General features: G+C 49.9%; 1 protein-coding gene across 5 annotated transcripts; it reads right to left on the bottom strand.

Moving 5' to 3' along the window:
• Positions 1-2246: 2246 nt before the first annotated feature.
• Positions 2247-18909, bottom strand: WDR31 (WD repeat domain 31). 5 transcript variants are annotated; one of them, XM_076073479.1, is made up of 11 exons: positions 18648-18909; positions 13400-13497; positions 12089-12185; positions 11769-11895; positions 10875-10949; positions 10623-10770; positions 10260-10360; positions 9307-9374; positions 8644-8785; positions 7692-7842; positions 2247-6991 (listed from the first exon to the last, which is right to left on the bottom strand). In XM_076073479.1, the coding sequence occupies exons 1-11, from the start codon at positions 18710-18712 to the stop codon at positions 6834-6836; spliced, it is 1230 nt and encodes a 409-aa protein (XP_075929594.1). In that variant the 5' UTR covers positions 18713-18909; the 3' UTR covers positions 2247-6833. The 5 variants fall into 5 exon arrangements, with proteins under 5 accessions (XP_075929594.1, XP_075929596.1, XP_032825635.1 ...); XM_076073481.1 differs by having other exon boundaries at positions 18356-18908; XM_032969744.2 differs by having other exon boundaries at positions 7692-7839; positions 18648-18908.
• Between the last annotated feature and the right edge of the window lie 2633 nt (positions 18910-21542).

Below are 21542 nucleotides of genomic sequence, written 5' to 3'. Positions count from 1 at the left end.
ACGTAGCCAACCATGCCAATCGGAGGTGCAAATTGAAACCCTCCGAGAGAATAAAAAAAAATCGACAGAGAATTGGCACCAAAGCAGAAGGCACAAACGGAGACACGAGTCCATGAAGCCACCTTCCCAGACATTATCCGTCCTCGTAGCCAGAGGCCCAGTGGCCTTCGTTGCAAGGCCACGCGAGTCACTCGCGGCCCCTGGCGGACTTTTGCGTGCCCCCCCCGGACAACGCACACAGAGTGACAACGACACCCCCCCCCCCCCCCATCATCGTCGTCATCATCGTGCTGCTGTCAGACCCCCCCCCCCCCCAATGGGGTTTCAAACGTGTGGCGGAGCCTCACACTGATGATGTCTCATCGGCGAAAGTGTCCCCCACAACCCCCCCCCCCTCTGAAAATGAGTGAAGGACGCTGCCAAAGGCGAACCACTGCGGTCTGCGCGCTCCTTCAACGAAGGAGGAGGGAGAGGAGGAGGGAGAGGAGGAACAGCGACACGAGACGAACTCTCTCTGCTGAAGCCCTCTCGTCGTGGCCAACAGCAGCAGCAGCAAGCAGCAGCAGCTGCTGCAGCAGCAGGAGCAGGAGCAAGCAGCAAGCAAGCAGCAGCTGCAGCAGCTGCCGTAGCAGCAGCTGCAGCAGCAGCAGCAGCTGCCGTAGCAGCAGCAGCAAACAGCAGCAAGCAGCAGCAGCAAACAGCTGCAGCAGCTGCAGCAGCAAGTAGCAGCTGCAGCAGCAGCAAACAGCAGCAGCAAGCAGCAGCTGCAGTAGCAGCTGCAGCAGCAGCAAACAGCAGCAGCAAGCAGCAGCAATCAGCAGCAAGCAGCAGGAGCAAGAAGCAAGCAGCAGCAAGCAGCAGCAGCAAGCAGCAGCAGCAAGCAGCAAACAGCAGCAGCAAGCAGCAGCAGCAAGCAGCAAGCAGCAGCAGCAAGCAGCAGCAAACAGCAGCAGCAAGCAGCAGCAGCAGCTAACATCGGCATCGAGCTCCTGAAGCGTCTCGGACGAAGGCAGCGGCCAGTGCGACGCTGCCGTCTTCTCGTGCGTTTTGTGTGACGTCGAACTTCTTTCGCACCGTCCGTCGCCAACCAAAGCCAACCGGACGTGCGGGCTGTCGCCATGTCACGTGACGCCGTCATTATGACGCGGCGGCATGCACGATGCATCGTCGACCCCCCTCGGGCCCTGATGACCTCGAGGGAAAAGTCGACGGGATTTGTTATTTTACTCACGTGGCCCCTTGACTGGCTATGAAGGGCCCGTTGCGCCGAAACGTCGCCTGATATATTTTTAAGGCCACCGTATTATTGACGAATGCGTCGGCTTATGTTTTTAGCTATTGTTAATTTTTGCCTTTGCACCACTGCCCGCCAACACTGCAGCAGCAAATCATTTGTAGTGAATAAGAGACGGGAAGCCTCGTCTTGATGTCGGCACTCTTCAGTGCGGTGGCTAGGAGATGTTAACTACCTCGCCTGGTATGCAGGAGGTCGTGGGTTCGATCCCGACCCTGACGCCTGCTGCTGTATTTGGAGTTTGCGGTGTCTCTCTCTCATCATCATCACGGTGGCTAGATGTTAACTACCTCGCCTGGTATACAGGAGGTCGTGGGTGCGATCCCGACCCTGACGCCTGCTGCATATTTGGAGTTTGCGTGTCTCTCTCCTCGTAGTCGCGTTTAGAATCAACATCACACGCTTAGATTATTTGGCTGCTAAAAATGTCCACGTGATGAGCCGCTTCGCTGAGCTATCATTTGTGGCCAGGTCGCTTCTGAAAAAGAGCTACATAGCTCAGTGGGGCCTTACCTGGTAGAATATAAAATAGTTTTGTTTAAAAATGTTGTAACACAGTAAAATTATCTTCGGAGAGTGAGCGAACACTTCAGCAAGGGCGTTACAAGGTGAAATTATGGTTAAACAAAACCACCCAGCTACCCTAACCACTCATCCACACAACCACCCAGTTACCCTAACCACACTCACCTACACTAACAACACACGAACCAGAACCACCCAACTACCATAACCACACTCACTCTATCCACCCAGCTATCCTAATCACCCACCCTACACTCACCACAACTTTCCCAACCACATTCATCCACTTAACCCAAATAGACTCATACGACCCCATGCACGCACTAGCCACACACATCAAACCCGAGCCAGCTCGCCTCGCTACACTCACCACACGAACCCCGAACCACACATTCGTTAGGAGCGTCTACACTCGCGAGACAAAAGATTAAACCAAACGAAATTTATTCGAAGACGAAAGTTGATTGCTTCAACGAATAAACGTTTGCAAAACAGCACACAGCACATTACGGAGCCTACTCTCTCTCTCTGAAATGTTTTAAATAATTTTGGTTAAAACAGTGATTTTGATATTAAATTGACCAGTGATAAGGTCCAGGTGTAAACAATCACTTACATACCCGTCAATTTCACGAGTCTGTTAATATATTTATTTCAAACGTCCGGTGTTTGGCACAATTAAAAAAAAAATGCAGGTTGCGATTTTGTTTTGTTTGTGTGTGTGTCCATCAGATTCCTGGTCCGGGGGGGGGGTCTCTCGACAATGGACTGACAGACCGCCCTCTGATTCGATCTCTATTCAAGAGAGCGACAGCACGATCTCTGATGAGGTCTCGATTTCAAGAGAGCAGTCTCTGATGGAGTCCTCCGTTCAGTCGACTGACTGAGCGGGTCTCTAGACAATGCACCAATCCTTGTTTAAAGACAACTCGCGACCCTGTGTGTGTGTGTGTGCGCGTGAGACATGCAGAATGGTAGATGTGTCATGCGAGGCATGATGGAAGGACCGATCCTTTGGTTACAATCGAACCTGCTGTTGTCGTTTACTCTACTTGCGTGCGTATTTTGTTGCTTTTGTTTGCAGCCTGCACACACTGTCTGATGAGTTTCTCATCATTTACGGTAAGGGAATTGATTTACCAACATTCCTACCTATACACCGACGTACTGAGCACAGCATACACACCTGATCAATTTCAACATGAACAGTTGATAACATGCCCAGCGGGCTCTGATTTTTGTGCAATAACTCACAATAAAGAACAAAGCGTATCGTTCAAGGACTGCTGGAGAATCCGCTTTCCAATGGGGCACCATTAAAAAAAATTACTGGACAGAAAATCTGGCCTAACGCGTGTTCTATCTAACGCGTGTTCTATCTAACCCGTGTTCTTTCAAACGCGTGTTCTCTCAAACGCGTGTTCGATATATCATGAGTTATATCTGACCCATGTTATATCTATCGCGTGTTCTATCGAACACGTGTCCTATCGTGCGTTCTATCTAAGCCGTGTTCTATCTAACGCGTGTTCTATCTAACCCGTGTTCTTTCAAACGCGTGTTCTCTCAAACGCGTGTCCTATCTATCATGAGTTATATCTGACCCACGTTATATCTATCGCGTGTTCTATCGTGCGTTCTATCTAAGCCGTGTTCTATCTAACGCGTGTTCTATCTAACCCGTGTTCTATCTAACGCGTGTTCTATCTAACGCGTGTCCTATCTATCATGCGTTATATCTGACCCATGATCTATCTAACGCGCGTTCTATCGCGTTCTATCTAACGCGTGTTTCGGCTCTGCACTGTTTACTTCACGAGGTCTGTTTTCTCCGGAACGCGTGGCCGAATGTTCCGGCTGTACGTCGTTTAAAGCTGCTAGGAATCTTTGCTCATATAGCAGCTGCCCGCCAGGCTTGCGAGCGGTGAGAGTTGCCGCTTCCATTGGAAGGTAGTTTGGTGTGAATGGATCGACCGCGAGAACGATTTATTACCGTGTTCTGTGTTTTTGCGTGATGTGTAACATACTCAACAGGCACAATGCGAATGTTCGCACACGGTCATTGAAATGCTGAGACACAGTTAAATGCAGTGGACAGTAGTTTTGTTCCAGATATTTGTTTGCAAACTACACGCTTAATTCGTAAATGGCTAACTTAATAGACCATTCAGAATATTGCATCATAAAACGCAATCTAGAGTGCAACAAGGGGGACACACGTGATGTCACAGGTGCTGTTCAATGCCCGTTGCAGTGACAGCATTCACATCTTAGACGTGTTCACGTGCAAGCACTTTCATAGAGGCTGTGAAATATAAATGCGCTGTTGTACATTTAACTGCATTATCGGGTTATGCTACGTTCCAAGTGGATTTCCGCGTAATCTGAACCGCAACAATCTCCAAATTACGTCTCCTTGTACACTGCACACTCCACACATTTCTCTAAGATGCATATCGAGTGTAGATCTGTTCCCGCACGACGCGATTCTGTGTTCACACGCGGGCGAGCTCACGCGCTCCATGAGGGAGTCGCGCTAAGCGATCGGGGTATGTAAAAGGTGACACGTCCCGGTGTCCAAATCTCCCGAAACGTGGCCAATCTCATTAAGATCTCGAAAGCTAAGCAGGTCTAAAGCCTGGACAGTGCTTGGATGGGTGCACATAAACCAGGTTGTCATAAGTACTTCTAAGCTCCCGGCAACCTTCACCATTTATTTACCGTGTAAATATTAGCACGGTTGGCTAAAAGAAGTTGAACGTACGTACGCACGCATGTACACAAACACGCGCCGGCCAGCGTGGTGAGGTATGGCCAATAGCCCTCCTTGACCTGATGATATCGGCCGTTTTCCCGAGTGAATCGGCCGTTTCGTCTCTCTGCCATGTGCAGAGCACATTGTTGACGACGCGATTTGTGAGCCCCAAGCGGAGCCGGTGGAAGGCCCTGCTGGGTGGCTCGAGTGTTGGCGGTTGTGAAGGTGCACCACGTGCTGCACCGCTTCCTTCTCCACTGCAGGAGAAGATGATCGCCCGGTGTCTTATTGCTGGTGTATTGCATAGCGGACCTGTACCAACAGGGCTTGGAGAATGCATTGAGACGTAGTTTTAAAGTGTGCATGTTGTGGCTGATGATTATTTTTAAGAAAAGGTTTCATGGGGAACAGTGACGGAGCCCAGGACCTGTTCAGATATCACTCACTGCTGTTGTTAGCAGTGGTAGAGAATATAATAATAATGAGAACAGCCTGTCAATTACGAAGTGATCAATACATGCGGAGTGTATTGATCATTTAACGGGTGACCGGACGATGGATTGTCTGGGAACTCTTGTAAAGGGGGCAGCTTTTTCAGGGATTGGAAGGCTGTGCCCTGGATTGAAAACTTCAGGGAGGGCATTTGACTGGACTCAGATATGTATTCCGCGACCACTCCTTGCAGTGGTTATCAATAACGTTACAAACATTAAGATCCGTGGTTACCAATAACGTTACAAACACAATCAGTGCCTTTTCAGTCGGCAGAGCACCAGGGCTTCAGTGCAGTGCTTTGCAGGTGAATATATGCTCGGGACAGAAAGCTCCAGGCAGCTTTATAGTCACATCCTTCAGAACGCAACAACGGTCGCTTCAAGTTACGTGCAACAGTTAAAAATCTATTATATTATTAGAGACTCGGGAGTTTGTATCTTTTAAAAAACCTGAAATGTTACTGCGGACCTGAGTTTCCATCTCATTTGTTAAAGGTGACGCTTAAATATTCAAGTGAGCGCGGCAACCACGAAGGCAAACGCGACCTCCACGCGTGGAGAGTGTGGCCGGGCTCGGGACGTGTCCACACGGCCCTCGGTCACGGGGCTCCACTCAAAGGAGAGCCGAACATCTCCGAGTCACCGTGGGGGCACCACAGTGGCTAGGAGATGTTAACTACCTCGCCCGGTACACAGGAGGTCGTGGGTTCGATCCCGACCCTGACGCCTGCTGCTGCTGTATATTTGGAGTCTGCGTGTCTCTCTCCCCGTGGTCGCGTGGATTTCTATCCGGGTCCTCCGGTCTTTGCCTCCACATTTAGAAGCACGCGTTTAAGAGTATTTGACTGCTGTAAATTTCCACGCGATGAGCCACTTCGGTGAGCTATCATTTGTGGCTAGATCGCTTCTGAAAAAGAGCCACATCGCTCAGAGGGCCTTGCCTGGTAGAATACAAAATAGTTAAGTTATAGAACCACAAACCAGACCCTCTCCTGCAACTAGACCTCATCCTGGTTCTAAAAACCACTCTGTCCCGGGTTTAATCATCAACCCCTCCCCAGGGTGTTAAAATAAATCCTTGATGTGATCCAAAGACCAACCGTGTTGGTCTGAAATAAATAGTACAAATTTACAAATATCTTCAGACCTTAGACATTACTGCCATTTTAACCCTGCACGTCGAATATTACTAGGGGAATGTGGGAGAATTGCTTTTAGAGCTCATGTTAAACAAAAATAAGTTATAAAAAATAATCATAACTGCATTGTTGAACCCTACAGACAATTTGTGGAGACCCAGCCTCCATTCTTCTGAGACGATGTATACATTCGGATATCTCTCAGTGCAGTGCAATCCTACATCTGAGACCACTTCACAAACCTCTCGTCAACACAATAAGGAGTATCGCTTTCTCACCTATTCTGTCTCTGCCTGTAATGTTCATCACACGACAGTCAACCAATACCGTTAATTCCCACAGCTGGAATTTAGCCAAATAAAGTTCAGAATCTAATTTAACGTGATATTTTTTTGTGTGAAACCATTGATGTTTGGGCAGAGACCATCAGCCCTCGCTACATTTGAGAACTCAGTTTAATGACGGGCGACCGTCTGTATTCAAAACCCAGGATCTCACCGGTGCCGGTTAAGCACTCCGACCTCTAAGACTCGATACACTCGCTGAATGTGTGGGGCCTGCCTGAGAGGTCTGCGATGGCACGGGCGCTGTGCGGCATGCCGGGGCGGTCAGGGCAGGTGGCGTTTTCAGAAGCGTGCCATCGTGCGCAGGGCAGTGGGGCCGTGACCGCTGATGAGCTCCAAGACGTGCACGCCCGAGTGGAATCCGCCACAGAGGATGCGCCCATCGCCACCCGAGCACATCGCTGTGAGTGGGCCACCCAGTATCGCTACGCACACACACTCTGCACACAGACACAGCATCGTCACGCACACCCTGCACACAGACACAGCATCGTCACACACACTGCACACAAACAGAGCATCGTTACACACATCCTGCACACAGACACAGCATCGTCACACACTCTGCACACAGACACAGCATCGTCACACACACTGCACACAAACACAGCATCGTTACACACACCCTGCACACAGACACAGCATCACTACGCACACTCTGCACACAAACACAGCATCGTTACACACACCCTGCACAGACACAGCATCGTTACACACACCCTGCACAGAGACACAGCATCACTAAACACACTCCGTACAGACACAGCATTGCTGCACTAACTCTGCACACAGACACAGCTATGTTACACCCTGCAAACAGACACACCATCACCACACACACTCTGCACAAGGACACCACATCGTTACGCACACCCTGCACACAGACCAAGCATCGTCACACACACCCTGCACACAGACAAAGCATCACGACACACTCTCCACGCAGTCACAGCATCGCTACACACAGTGTACACAAATCCCAACAGCATGAACTTACACATTACACTGCAATGCTACGCACGCAGCCTGCACAGCACATCAGCAGGGAATACATACACGCTGTATGCAACACGAACGTGCCCATGCATACATTATCGTGCACCTGCATGCACGTGCTCGTGTGTACGTGGCTCGCCGTGCCTGTGGCATGCAGCTCCCAGACGCGCGCCGTGCCGTCGTGCGAGGCCGTGCCCAGGAGGCCCCCGGGCAGGAAGCAGCAGCTGCTGCTGCTCTGGCTGTGTCCGTGGAACTCCCGCACAGCACCGCACGGTTTCCGCCCGTCCCACAGCTGCTGGCGCGGGCCACACGCCCACACGGCCACAGGGCAGGGCGGTACTTGACGGGGGCATGGCAAGGAATTTCATATTTACGATATAGTTTTTTTTTTGCATCGAGCTAGGACCAATGTCTCAAGTTTGCGACCTGAATTCCTGAACGCAGGTAACAACAGCGACAGGTAGCCTGTCCTGAGCCATCTCACCCTTTACCAGCCCGCACTGGCCAGCAGTGAAAACCCCCACCAATAGGCAGTGGGGAGGCCTTCGTCTAGGATTGTCAAACGGCTGTATCGATATTGCTGATGACGTTTTCAGCAAAGATGCTGGTGGTGATAAATGGTAATAATGGGTGGTGATGTTGGGTAGTGCGGAGTTGTGGAAGTGGCGGTGTGTGGTGGAGGCTTGTGGATGTGGTGATTGTGATGGTGGCAGTGGGGAATGATGGTGGGGTTGTGGTAGTGGGTGGTTGTTGATTTTTGTAGTGGTAGTGTGTTATAGTCGGGAGTTACAGTAGTGGATGTGGGTGGTTATGGTGGTTGCAGCAGTGATCGTGAGTGGTCGGAAGAGATTATAGTGGCGATGGTGGGTTGTCACAATTGTAATTATTCGCGGTGGTTCTACACTGAATCGTAGGGTCACCACCTGCCTGGTTTTGACAAAGACAGTCCGGGAATTAGCATCTGTGTTCGGATGGCAGGAACCAATTTTTGTACCGAGACCTGTTGGCACTGAGTCGACGTTTATTGCAGTACACTGCACAGTGCTGAAACGCCGAGGTGGATTGGAATAGGGGCTAGGTGGCAACCCCACCCTACCGTGGCCTCACAGCCCTCCGCGTTGACCCCGGCGCTGGTGCTGAGGAGCTGGGTGGCGCCGGGGGACGCCGCACAGCTCGTCTGGATGTGGCACTTGGGGGGAAACAGCACCGACACCTGCGCGGTGCGGCTATCCCACAGCCTATGGCAGCACCGCACAGCATCAACGCCACAATGAAACGCCACAACACGACACTGCAACGTGACCGCCGTACAGCACCACAAACACAATGAAACACAATGCGCAACAACACCGTAACATCACAGCACAACACCACAAGGTGACGCAACACCACAAGGTGACGCAACACCACAAGGTGACGCAACACCACAACACGACAATGTAGTATTGTTGTGAGTGATTTGGTAGTTTGGTTGAAGTGGTGGGGGGGGGTGGCTGTTGTGTTTTTTGGTGCGTTTAACATGGCGGTGGTATGACTAATGTAGTATTAGTGCGATCGATGTGACGGTGGTGTGAGTGATGTAGTGTTGGTGTGGTTATTGTGGTGTTGTTTGACACGGTGGTGGTATGATTGCCGTATTATTGACATGGTTGACGTAGTCGTGTTGTGTGTTACGTGGTGACGGTGTGATTGATGTGGTAGTGGTGTGGTGAAAGTGGTGGTGGTGGTGTTGGTGGTGTGGTCGTGGTGCTCCTCTGACCGCACAGTTTTATCCTCGGATGTCTGGGCCACCAGAGCACTGCCAGGCACCCAGCACACGTCCGTCACCTGCGCAACCACCACAAGCAACCGCATCACCCAGAGACACAGCGGAGGGCCAGCGACTTTAGGGGGCCTGCGTCCGTCCTTGCACTGAGCCACCGCCATCCCTGAGAACTTAGGCCTCTAATCCAGGCAGCCACACACGGTGAGTGGCGTGAGATGATGGTCTCAGACCAGTCACGAATGAACACCTCGGCTAAGCTTGTTCACTCAGGACACCCTCACCGAGTCTCAACTCTCTTTTTCAGGAGGGTCCTGCCAAGTTTTCGCAGTAGGGAGCGATGTTGCCGCTGTGTTTGTAAACCCAACTGAGTAATTTCCAGGTAAATTTTTCAGCATTGGGACAGTTGGCCATTGCCGGTTGCGTTGTATTGATTTTAGCTACGGGAGGAAATTGGAGAATCTTGAGGAGACTCATTGCATGACAGGGGTAGAACTACAAACTCCACGCAGAAAAGTTCTCAAGTCGGGAATCGAACCCAGGCTCTTCTTCTTGTGAGGCACGACTGTTACAACTGTGCCACCCTGCCGCTCAACCTCACAGTTTCCAGGCTCCTCTCACACGCCCTGTATCTGTGGCCTAAGTCTGGCCACAGTCGCATGTTGTGGACGAGGTGGAGGATCACTCTCTGAGCAGACTGGATGGAGACGTGAGAGCGCTGAACAACACTACAGACGATGACGCTGCCGCCTGGCACAGCCGACGTGTGGCTTAAGAAGAAGAGGGCAGTGCTGCCCCCTCCGGCGTATGTCTCACACTAGCCCTGGAGTGACGCAGGGGGATTGAGAGAGGCGCGCGTGTGTGTGTGCGTGCGTGCGTGGAGGAGTTGAGAGATGGAGAGGCGTTTGTGTGTGCGTGTGGAAGTGGAGTGGGCGGCTGGGAGGAGTCACCAGGTTCCGAGGCAGGGACGCTCGCCGCACGCAGACGCCCGTGTCCACGTCCCAGAAGCAGAGCGCGTTGTCACGGGAACCCGTGCACAGGACACTGCCGTCTACACTCGCAACGACGCAACTGTTTCAGGTTACACGCTCTGCAGGCCGCTGTGTAAACAATGATGGGCCACGTGCCGTATGCCTGGTCTCCCTGTTTCATGTACTCGTACGCCCATGTGCTGTTTCTCCGTATTCCATGTCTCCACGTGCTGTGTTTCGATGTCTGTGTGTCTCCCTGTCTGTGTGTATCACTGTTATGCCGCCCGCCCCCCCCCCCACCCCCACCACACTGTGCGCTACGTCTGCATGTCTCTGTGTCACCGTGGTTGAGGGAGAGTCCCGTGAGCACGAGCTCGTGGCCGGAGAAGGAGGCGACGGGGCCGTCCGCGGGGTGCGCACGGTGCCACATGCACGCGGTGCGGTCTCGGGACGCGCTGAACACGTGCGTGCCGCCCGGCACACAGGCCACCTACACAACGTGACATGCAGAGATACGGCCGGACGCTGGTACAGGTCGGTGGAGGTGTCAGACCCAGCAGGTGGGCAGCAATGTGGGGTCAAGTGTCCTCTCACCTTGGTGACATCACGAGTGTGGCCGAGCAGTCGTGCACACAGCTCCCCCCTCTCCCAATCAAAGAGCACCACGGTCTACAGCACAACAACAACAATCATAGAGCACAATGGTCTACATCACAACAATCAAAGAGCACCACGGTCTACAGCACAACAACAACAATCAAAGAGCACCACGGTCTACAGCACAACAACAACAATCAAAGAGCACCACGGTCTACAGCACAACAACAACAATCATAGAGCACCACGGTCTACAGCACAACAACAATCATAGAGCACCACGGTCTACAGCACAACAATCATAGAGCACCACGGTCTACAGCACAACAACAATCATAGGGCACCACGGTCTACAGCACAATAACAACAATCATAGAGCACCACGGTCTACATCACAACAACGATCATAGAGCCACCACGGTCTACAGCACAACAAAAGAGCACGTTATTGTCACCTTGCCATTGAATAACGCTAAGGTGTGTTGATAAGTGGCCCGCCAAAGGGATCTCTAAAAGTCCTTATCCGGCCCTTGGTAAGGAGAGTGTTCTCAGGCCTGCATTAGAGGCTTTCCTGTGCGTGTGCATTGTGAGAGCAGTGGGAACAGCGGTTAGCATGCTGCGCTTAGAACCTGGCGACCCGAGTTCGATTCCCACACACAGTGAACACCAGTGACAAATGTCTGAACCCATCCTGGGCTTCCCCTAGGTCGACTCAGCCTCAAATGTGTACCTGGTGCAGTGTGTAAACATCGCCACTGGGGAGACAAAGGCGTCCGGGTGCGGTGCTGGCCACCTAGTCGCTCATGTGCTGTGCCGGCCTTTATATGTGCTCGCTAACAGCACTTGCCCCAGCAATCTGTTAAGGCTATACGGGGGATCTTTGTGGCGTACGCAGTCCTTGCTGCCCGAGAGGCTGAGTGCAGGGCCGAGCAGCGTGAGGGAGGCGACGGCGTCGCGGTGAACGCGGGGAAAGTGCCGCACCGACGCTTCGCCCAGCGCGCATGCCGGAGACTCGACCCTGCACACACACGGCATGGTGACAACCACACACACACACACACACCGCGACAACCACGGTTACCGTTCCCGTGAACTTCACTCATTGATTCCACCTCCCATGTTTCGTCTCATCCAACGTGTGCTCCATCACCACACTGAAGGGTCACAACAACGCTTCTCAGCGGCCAGTTGCCCAGGCGCTGAGCGCTCACCTGTACTTGTGCGGGCGAACGCTGGGCTTGCTCTGCAGCTTCCCCATCGCCACCTGCGGGACACTCAGCCTCGGCAGGCGACGGGCGCCATTGAAACCTGCGGAGTGAATGGAGGCCTTGGGCTTAGAGCGTCGCACGCAGCGCTCAAGAGACGCTGCGTGGCTTCCAGATAACATTTAACGAGAGTGTGCGACACACGTAGAAATGTCACCGCACAGCTTGAGTCCACACTTATACACGCACTCTACTGTAAGATTGTTCAATGACATTCAAACTGCGGATGCTTTTAATTCTCAAGAGCTGGAATTTAGCCGATTTCAAAAAAACGAATTTAATGTGATGGTGTTTTTTTTGTTCAGTAATTGGCTGAGACCAGGTCACTTCCATTCAAATTCTCATGATTAGGGTACATGTATAACATTGTGTGTGGGCAAGAATTGAATGTGATTCATATACTGTATGGTGTATCTAATGAATGGTTCTACAGCCACCACAATGGTAAAGTACGAGAAGAAGAATTGTGAGCTAGGATCATGTCAAGCCACTGAGGTGGTGCTCATCTCTCATTTACAGCCCTGGAAATTCCACCTTCCGATGGCGTGAGTTTATCCACCACTTTTGACTTCCCCAAAAAAAATGGTCCTAATTGTATCAGACAGTCCCCGTGGGATGATCGACCTTTTGATTGCGAGCCGCTCGCTTGACCATTGAGCTGCCACCTGGCCGGATCACGGCTAATTATATTTAACTGTGGTGAGTGAGAATCGTGGCAGCCATGGTGATTAAGATTCACATTACAGTACACAACTGCAGTTTGTTCCACTGTGGAGTTAACTCAATTATACCATGGGCGGTTTACGCGGGTTTCATATTTACCGTGCTCATTCGCACCTTTTACGGGCACACTGGTTATACGATTAGCTTCTCACTCTTCGAAGCCCAATGACCAATTTAACATTGCATGTAACCTGGAACGCTAGAAGAATAAGAGCAAGTACACGAACAAACGCCGTCACCTAGGCACCAGCATTCACAAGCTGAATGTTGCCATCGTTTGAGCAGGTGCAGAAGTCTATGCACCCCTTTCTTGTTGCGTATGGACGGATGAAGAGCAACTTGCGTTTACGTTTCTGTGTTTGGTCATTTATCCAGGAGATAGCTTCAGTCAATATGCGGTGGATTGATTCTACGCCTCCCCTTTAATTAAATGACATTGGAGTCGAATTGGTGAACGATGCAGGAATACAAGTCCCAAACCATCAGTTCCATTAAGAGTCACGATGATGACGATGATGTATGCGAGACACCCACCTGACAGGTAACGAGGTGGTGCCTGTGGCAGGTTTTTGACCAATCTGCCCGGAGTTTCAGCATTCTTCCCTTGTATGCAGACGTTTACTCTCGGCACGCTAATTTTGACACAAACACAAAAAAACAATAAACTTAACCTCCCAAGCAGGCCTTGATTATGAACACGTTTTATGGACTCAGTGAGCCATAAGAGTCTGCGTTTGGATTCAGTTAAACCCACTTAAATCGGAGATGGTTCAATCGGCTCTGAATGGTTTTAGAAAGGTTAGGTTGTTGATTAACTAACTGTTAGAAACTTGTTTGAACCAATTCAAATTTGCATATGTGTAAAAATGTATCTAAATAAATATCTTCCACCTAAGATACATTGCAGGCGACAATATAGGTTACAGAGGAGGTCTTGATTTGAGAACTTTGCTACGTTTTAACTAATACGCAATAATCACTGTGTTTGAATTGGTTCAAGCATCCTTAACTCTAGTTCCAGTTTTAGGTTTGGTTCGACTGTCCGGACTAAACATGTTTACTAAAATGGATGGCTGTAGATAAAGTATTTGCAATTCTTCATACAAAAGAGATCCGACCAACCGCCTCGTCACGAAAACCAACAATATCATCAAGAAATTTTGATTTAAAGCTTTCGTGACTGCAGTAATTCATATTCTTAGTTTTTTCGGTAAAGTCACGTTGAAGGGAAACAACAAAATAATAAAAGATATATAAAACAATAAAAAATTCTCACTTTGCTACGTTTTAACTAATACGCAATAATCACTGTGTTTGAATTGGTTCAAGCATCCCTTCAACGTGACTTTACCGAAAAAACTAAGAATATAATATCATCAAGACTTCATCTTGACTGATGAAGTAAATAGGCTTGGGCAGCACACGTCACCAGAAGCAATCCTGGCAGATGGACGAAACTGGTGACCTCCGATTAGCGCGGTTGGCTACGTACGGTGCGAAAAAGACGTTCAATATGCATGCACACAGATTGGCAGCCAAAGGATAACAAAAAAGAAGGTCCAAGAACATGGACCACCATAGAGATGACATCAGCTCGTGTGATAACATCAACTTGTGCACAGGAGTCAGATGGACTGTGGCATCGCAAAAAGGACCATGAGGAATGGTGAGAGGGTTTGAGTGGGGAGGCCTTCTTCCAGCGGTGGAAAGACAATTGTGGATTGCGAGCCTCCTTTTGAATTTCGATTTAAAGCTTTCGTGACTGCAGGGATTCGTATTCTTGGTTCCTTCGGTAAAAGTCACAAAGGGAAATAATAAAATATTTAGTTTTATTTTTATTCTTTTATTATTTCCCTTCTATGTGACTTTACCGAAAGAACCAAGAATATGTCTCCTTACGTTAAAAATAAAAAAAACTGTTCCGACTAAAATTTAACATGTTGCCAATGTAAGTACAATTTAATCATCAATGATGAAACACAGTGGATGATGAGTCTTCTTCATGGATGGCGATTCAATTGTACGTACGTTGCCAATATTTGCAATTTCAGCTATAAAGAGAATTGCATTCAACACTGACGGATCATGACTCACCTTTACCAATGATGGAGTCAGAGAATCGTTAACAGCAGAAGAAGAAGAAGACGTGCTTTGGTAAATCCCCACAGAAATTACCGAGTGGCTGCAGTGGATGTGGAGTCTTGGGTTCCGTGCGAACCATCTCGGCGGAAAAAGTGCCGCCCGCAAGCCCCTCGTCTGTACATCTGCCTCTGCTCTGCCTACAGCTCAAGCCGGATTGAGGTCAATCTCTCATTAGACCTCACGCAATGCTAAAACAGCATCGTGAACCCCCTGTGTCTCTATGCCCCAGTAGACAACATATCTCACGGAGCCGATTCATATTTTCCATGACCAAACTCCCGAACCTGCCCTGTACATGTATTTGTGGAGATCTGTACGGTTTCCATTGAGCTGCAGTATTAGAACCTTCAGATAACGGTGGCAATCCATTCTTGAGCCAGCAACAACTCACATCCCTTTGTCAATCCACTGCTGGATGAATGCCCCCCCTACGTCGTGTCCCCCGTGGGGGTTGTTATATTAGACTTCACCACACTGGCCAATGCGCACTGGTCAATGCGCACTGGTAAACAGAGTCCAGGATTGGCTCGTATGTCACTAGCCACTGATGTTAGCTGCGGCCAGGAATTTAAATGGGCTCGCTGGTTCAGAGTCCAGTGCATTATTAACCACTGTGCCACCGCTCCATCGCCTGCAACAATAGGAATATGTACAGCTTCATTGTCAATCCATTGCTGCATGAGGCCCTCCACATATCGCACGCTAGTCAGTACAGGTTGGCAAAGTGGGGGTGGCCGGGGCTGGTTCAGACAGATAATAATGGCCAGCCACTTATACTGGCGGTCGGGATCAATGAACAGTGTGCTAACCACAGCGCCACCACTCGTCGCAACTAAATGACACGATGTTCAATACAATACAGTATTCTGATTCTGTACATTGTTGACTGTAATTCACCGGTACATGCAACGACCTTTATTGTAGTTGCATTTGCAAGAGTCTCATGACCCGCTTTGCAATACGTATTTTGGTTCCCATAGTCACACAGGGCCTTTATTACCTTAATGTATTGTTCACTTAATTGTGGCTACAAAGTACTATACGACCGCACTCGTTGCCAATTGTTACACCCTGGCTGGCGCAGCTTCGGTGACTACGCTATATGGCGCCAATGAAGACGGTACGTGGTAATGAGTAGCACACCGCTTGACGATGGTAATGAGTCGTATTCACTGCTTGATGATGGCCGATGGCCGAGCTGGTAGCCACAGGAGGAGGGAAGCATGCCGGAGAGGATGTCCACCCCCAGCTGGAGAGGGAGCGATGTAACAACCATCTCGTGTGCAGGTAGGTTGTTCTTCTTTGGTTCTTTCGGTAAAGTCACGTAGAATGAGAATAAAATAATAAATTGATAAAATAAAATAACACAATAATATTCTCACGACGTTTCGGCCACAACACAAGCGGCCTTCATCAGGTGAAGGGGACGAGACTGTCTGGAGGACAGTCTCGTCTGGAGGACAGTCTCGTCCCCTTCACCTGATGAAGGCCGCTTGTGTTGTGGCCGAAACGTCGTGAGAATATTGTGTTATTTTATCAATTTATCATTTTATTCTCATTCTACGTGACTTTACCGAAAGAACCAAAGAAGAGCAATCCTTGCAGTCACGAAAGCTTTAAATCGAAATTTAAGGTAGGTTGTTGTTGCATCGTTGGACTGAAACTTTCTATTCCTGCGTACGGTGGCGGCTATATGGTCATGAGCTAAATGCCGATGTGGAGAGGTCTGCCAAGGCAGGAGGGAGAGGGCTCCAGGAGGGAGAGGGCTCCAGGAGGGATCCAGGAGGGAGAGGGCTCCAGGAGGGCTCCAGGAGGGATCCAGGAGGGCTCCAAGAGGGCTCCAGGAGGGAGAGGGCTCCAGGAGGGCCCCAGGGGAACTCCAGGAGGGAGAGGGCTCCAGGAGGACTCCAGGAGGGAGAGGGCTCCAGGAGGGAGAGGGCTCCAGGAGAGAGAGGGGCTCCAGGAGGGAGAGGGCTCCAGGGGGGAGAGGGCTCCAGGACGGCTCCAGGAGAGAGAGGGCTCCAGGAGGGAGAGGGCTCCAGGAGAGCTCCAGGAGGGAGAGGGCTCCAGGAGGGCTCCAGGGGGGCTCCAGGAGAGAGAGGGCTCCAGGAGGGAGAGGGCTCCAGGGGGGAGAGGGCTCCAGGAGGGCTCCAGGAGAGAGAGGGCTCCAGGAGGGAGAGGGCTCCAGGGGAGCTCCAGGAGGGAGAGGGCTCCAGGAGGGCTCCAGGGGGGCCCCAGGAGAGAGAGGGCTCCAGGAGGGAGAGGGCTCCAGGGGGGAGAGGGCTCCAGGAGGGCTCCAGGAGAGAGAGGGCTCCAGGAGGGCTCCAGGAGGGCTCCAGGAGAGAGAGGGCTCCAGGAGGGAGAGGGCTCCAGGGGAGCTCCAGGAGGGAGAGGGCTCCAGGAGGGCTCCAGGGGGGCTCCAGGAGAGAGAGGGCTCCAGGAGTGCTCCAGGAGGGCTCCAGGAGGGCTCCAGGAGGGAGAGGGCTCCAGGGGGGCTCCAGGAGGGAGAGGGCTCCAGGGGGGCTCCAGGAGAGAGAGGGCTCCAGGAGGGAGAGGGCTCCAGGCTTCATCCAGCAGATGGACATCAGCTCCGTGCGTGGTTGATCATGATGAAACGGTTTAACACGTAGCCTTACACACCGGTGTGCTGTACTAGTGAAGAATTGACATGTTCTGTTTACATGGCAACGCTTACTAGTTGGCTGTGTCGGGTAGTGGAGGGCTTTAACGACACATTTATATATTTACGCGATCTAACCCAAAAAAAACTCGATTATCATGATGAAGCGGTGAGATGATCATCGTGTGGCGCAGTTTTTCTGTGGGTCCAACCCCAGCCGCGATACCCACGCCTCCAACCAAAGTGGCGTTTGTTGGTTGATGCTGGATGGACTAAATTACCAGATCAAAAAAAAACAGCAGCTCCTATCTTTCGTCTACACACAGACACACACGTAGGCTGTGTCCGATACGAGTGTGAAGCTCGTGTTAATATATTTGCCATGCTTTAATATGACGTTCAACCACGTAATTTTACTATGGCGTTAGTACACGCAACCTCACACGGGCATCGGGTTCGTTGGCAGTGGTGCAACAATCACCACTCACCATTACTGCCCTGCCATAAATATGAACAATATCGAGTGGGTGACGTTTCGGGCAATGGCCCTTATCTATGAAAAGAGTTTCAATTCCATTATGCTGAGGGCAATTGCCCGAAACGTCGCCTATTATATATTTTCATCTTCACGGGCAGTGATATGGACGAATGTGTCGAGGTTTTGTCAATCTAACTTTAGTTGACTATGGAAGCGACGAGAGGAAACTGCAGAGGAGGGAACAACTCACCGGGGCTCCCGGGGGGGCGGGGGGGGGCACCACGCACCGAGCCGGGCAGCGCGTCCAGACCAACCCGAGGCGGCACGGGGAGGCGCTAGGCCGCGATCGCCTTCATTCGAAACGCGGGGCGACGGCGCCCGAAGCGGACACACGAAGCACAGGAGCGCGAGTTGCAGACGAGGAAGAGCGAGGAAGGGGGTGTGAGGAGGCGGACGGCAGATGATGTTGGACGACGATGAGGAGAGCGAAAAGCGAAGATTTCGCGAGAGGAGGAGGAGGAAGATGTGGGCGCTGCCGTTACCATGGCAACCCCTCGCGGCCTCCAGCTGATGCGAGGCCGCGGGTCGTTTGCACACAGATCGACATCGACCACGCTTCGTCTCGCTTCGTCTCGCTTGTAAACTTGTAAACTTGCGCAGACGTGAAAGTTTGGAGGGCAAGGACACTTTCAGTGGGTGGGCGGGGGGGCGGCTGGAGACGTCTCGGGGATTACAGTCAATATTTTCTGCAGGATATAAATTACCGCTGCCGGTGTGTGAATGCGGCAAGGCCGCAGCTATGGAGTCAACATTGGGGGGGGGGGGGGGGGGCAAATCTTCCAGGGGGTCTGGGGGTCCCCACCCCCCAGAGAAAAAAACATCTAAATTTTAAAACTAATTTCCTGCCTAAAAAAAATATTTTAAAAATTCACTAACACAGAGAATGGACTTTTTTTTACAACAATGTCTAAGAGTGTATGTTGTATTACATTGCTCTGTTTTTTTTCTTTGTTTTACATTTTCTTGTTTCATTGTGTGTAATGGCAGAGATTAGGGATTAATAAAGTACAACCATAACCACAATCGTATAAACAGAAATATATTTTATAGAAATATATTGGGGGGGGGGGCATTTTGAGCATATATGAATATTGGGGGGGGGGGATGTGCCCCCCCAATAATATATATTATAATTATGATATTATAATTATATTATTATAATTACGTCCTTGGAATGCGGTGTGCGAGACACCCAGGGGGCACATTCTGCTGCTGCTGCTGCTACAGAACTACAACTCTGCAAGGCAGCCATGCAGCACGCGGCCTTCCAGGGTTTCTGCCCCCACCCCTTCTCACTGTGTGTGTGACTTTATTGTATACACAGTCCACACCGAATGTGGGTCATAACGTGGCAGTGTCGGTTCGAATGTGTAGATCTACTGCTGGATCAATGGGTGGTGGTGATGGTTTAGACTTGCAGGGGTGGGGAACATTTTTGTTTTGTTTCTGCTAAGGGAAGGGCCATTTGGATATTTACGTAACATCATCATTCGCGAGCCCATACAAAATGATCAACTTAAAAATTAGCCCCGTTATATTTGGTCAAACGTTTAATTAACTCACCCCTAATGTGATGGCCTGGGACTGCTTCTCTTTGGCGAGGCGTGGTGAGAATGTTAGCTGGTATTGTTGATGATGTTGTTGCTTCTCGCGACTGCTTTTCCAGGTTTGCTCCGAGATTTAGGGGCGTCACGAAAAGTCAGACCCCCCTCCCCCCCCACCTCAAATATGACGTCACAAAGCTCTGCCCCCCCCCCCCCAAAAAAAATATATATATAAAACATGCTTCAAATCGCTTTAAACTATTGTCATTGTAGTGCGAATTTAATGTGGCGCTGCACTCTGATGTTGTAGGAGAAACATTTATGAAAAAGTTAAGTAGAACGTGTTATCTAGATTTATTTAAAGTTGCACATTTTGATGTGACGTCACATTTCTCACCCCCCCCCCCCTCATCACGCATCGTCACAAACGTCTGACCTCTGTAATTGCCAACAAGGGTTTTGCCACCAAGTACTAAGTCATGTTTTGCAGAGGGGTCAAATACTTATTTCCCTCACTAAAATGCAAATCAATTTATAAAAAAATTTACATGCGTTTTTCTGGATTTTGTTGTTGTTGTTATTCTGTCTCTCACTGTTCAAATAAACCTACCATTAAAATTATAGACTGATCATTTCTTTGTCAGTGGGCAAACGTACACAATCAGCAGGGGATCAAATACTTTTTTTCCCTCACTGTATGTAGAACTTCTTTCGCACCGTACGTAGCCAACAGGAATATAATCGGAGGTCACCCGGCAACCCCACAATGTCTCACAGTTCCCTCTACAGGCAGTAAATCATTAACACCCATTACGAGCAAACTCTTCCGTGGGCCGTGTTTACGGAACAATTGATACCTTTTGACGAAATCAAGATGTAATCATATCCAAAGCTGCTGATGCAAGCAAACCTCGTCAGTGAGAAGGGGCTTTTACATTATGACCTTGTTACAACAATGCTGTAATCATGGCAGTCTACTGCAGTATATTTACTCACGAAAGCCTGAGTCTCAAGGCTGTGTTTAATGAGGATTCCACACTGGGATATTTGGTCAATCGCTGATTGTTTTCCTCCAGTCCCGAGGCAGCTTCCCCCAATTCCTTAAATAATCATCAAATAGAGAAAGTCAATATCTATAAGTATCTTGGGGTCATCTTTGATTCAAAACTGAATTTTCAAGATCACATTGATTATATTGGTAAATAGACAATAAAAAATTAGTTTTCTGTATCGACACAAGCACTGCTTCCCCCCTATGTTCCGCTGGGAATTGATAAAAGCTGCCATACTGCCTGTACTTGATTACTGTGATATCGTATATAAATCAGCCCCTAGTACTGTACTGAAGAAACTTGACTCAATTTATCACTCGACCTTAAGATTTGCATTGAACAGCCCATATAGGACCCACCACTGCGATCTCTACATTGGGTCAAACTTAACATCTCTTAATGATCGACGGCTTGTGCATCAGATCTTATTTATTCGCGATGTATTTACAAAAAAAATCAGCAGACTACCTGCTGGATCTCCTCACTGTTTCGAAGAACAAATGTGACCGAAGGTCTTTGCTCATTTACCAGCTTCACATTCCTTATTGCCGTACAAATAGTGGAGGAAAGGCCTTTGTTTATTGATGCCCCCAGGGTCTGGAATGCTATCGCCAATAAACTGCAACTTGGATCACTACCTGTGAGATCTTCACTCAAAACTGCTCTAGAGGAGTTGTACACCCCTAGCTGCCACTGCCATTCAGAATGGCCTGACATCATATGTATCATTCCGGATGACCGCTACAAAGTATGATCTTGAGTTTTGATTGTGGTGTGCTGA

This window comes from Petromyzon marinus, chromosome 42, assembly GCF_048934315.1.
Source record: "Petromyzon marinus isolate PM22_M1 ecotype Great Lakes invasive population chromosome 42, UKy_Petmar_22M1.pri1.0, whole genome shotgun sequence".
Taxonomy (NCBI): domain Eukaryota; kingdom Metazoa; phylum Chordata; class Hyperoartia; order Petromyzontiformes; family Petromyzontidae; genus Petromyzon; species Petromyzon marinus.
The sequence above is the reverse complement of the archived record's forward strand: the minus strand, read 5'-3'. Positions and strand labels throughout refer to the sequence as shown.

Coding starts and splice junctions, on each gene's coding strand:
- WDR31 (XM_076073479.1), bottom strand. CDS start 18,712: ATGTCGATCTGTGTGCAAACGACCCGCGGCCTCGCATCAGCTGGAGGC. Junction 10,771..10,874: donor ACACTCGTGATGTCACCAAG/GTGAGAGGACAC, acceptor CACGTTGTGTAG/GTGGCCTGTGTGCCGGGCGG. Junction 9,375..10,259: donor CGTCCCTGCCTCGGAACCTG/GTGACTCCTCCC, acceptor GTGGTTGCGCAG/GTGACGGACGTGTGCTGGGT.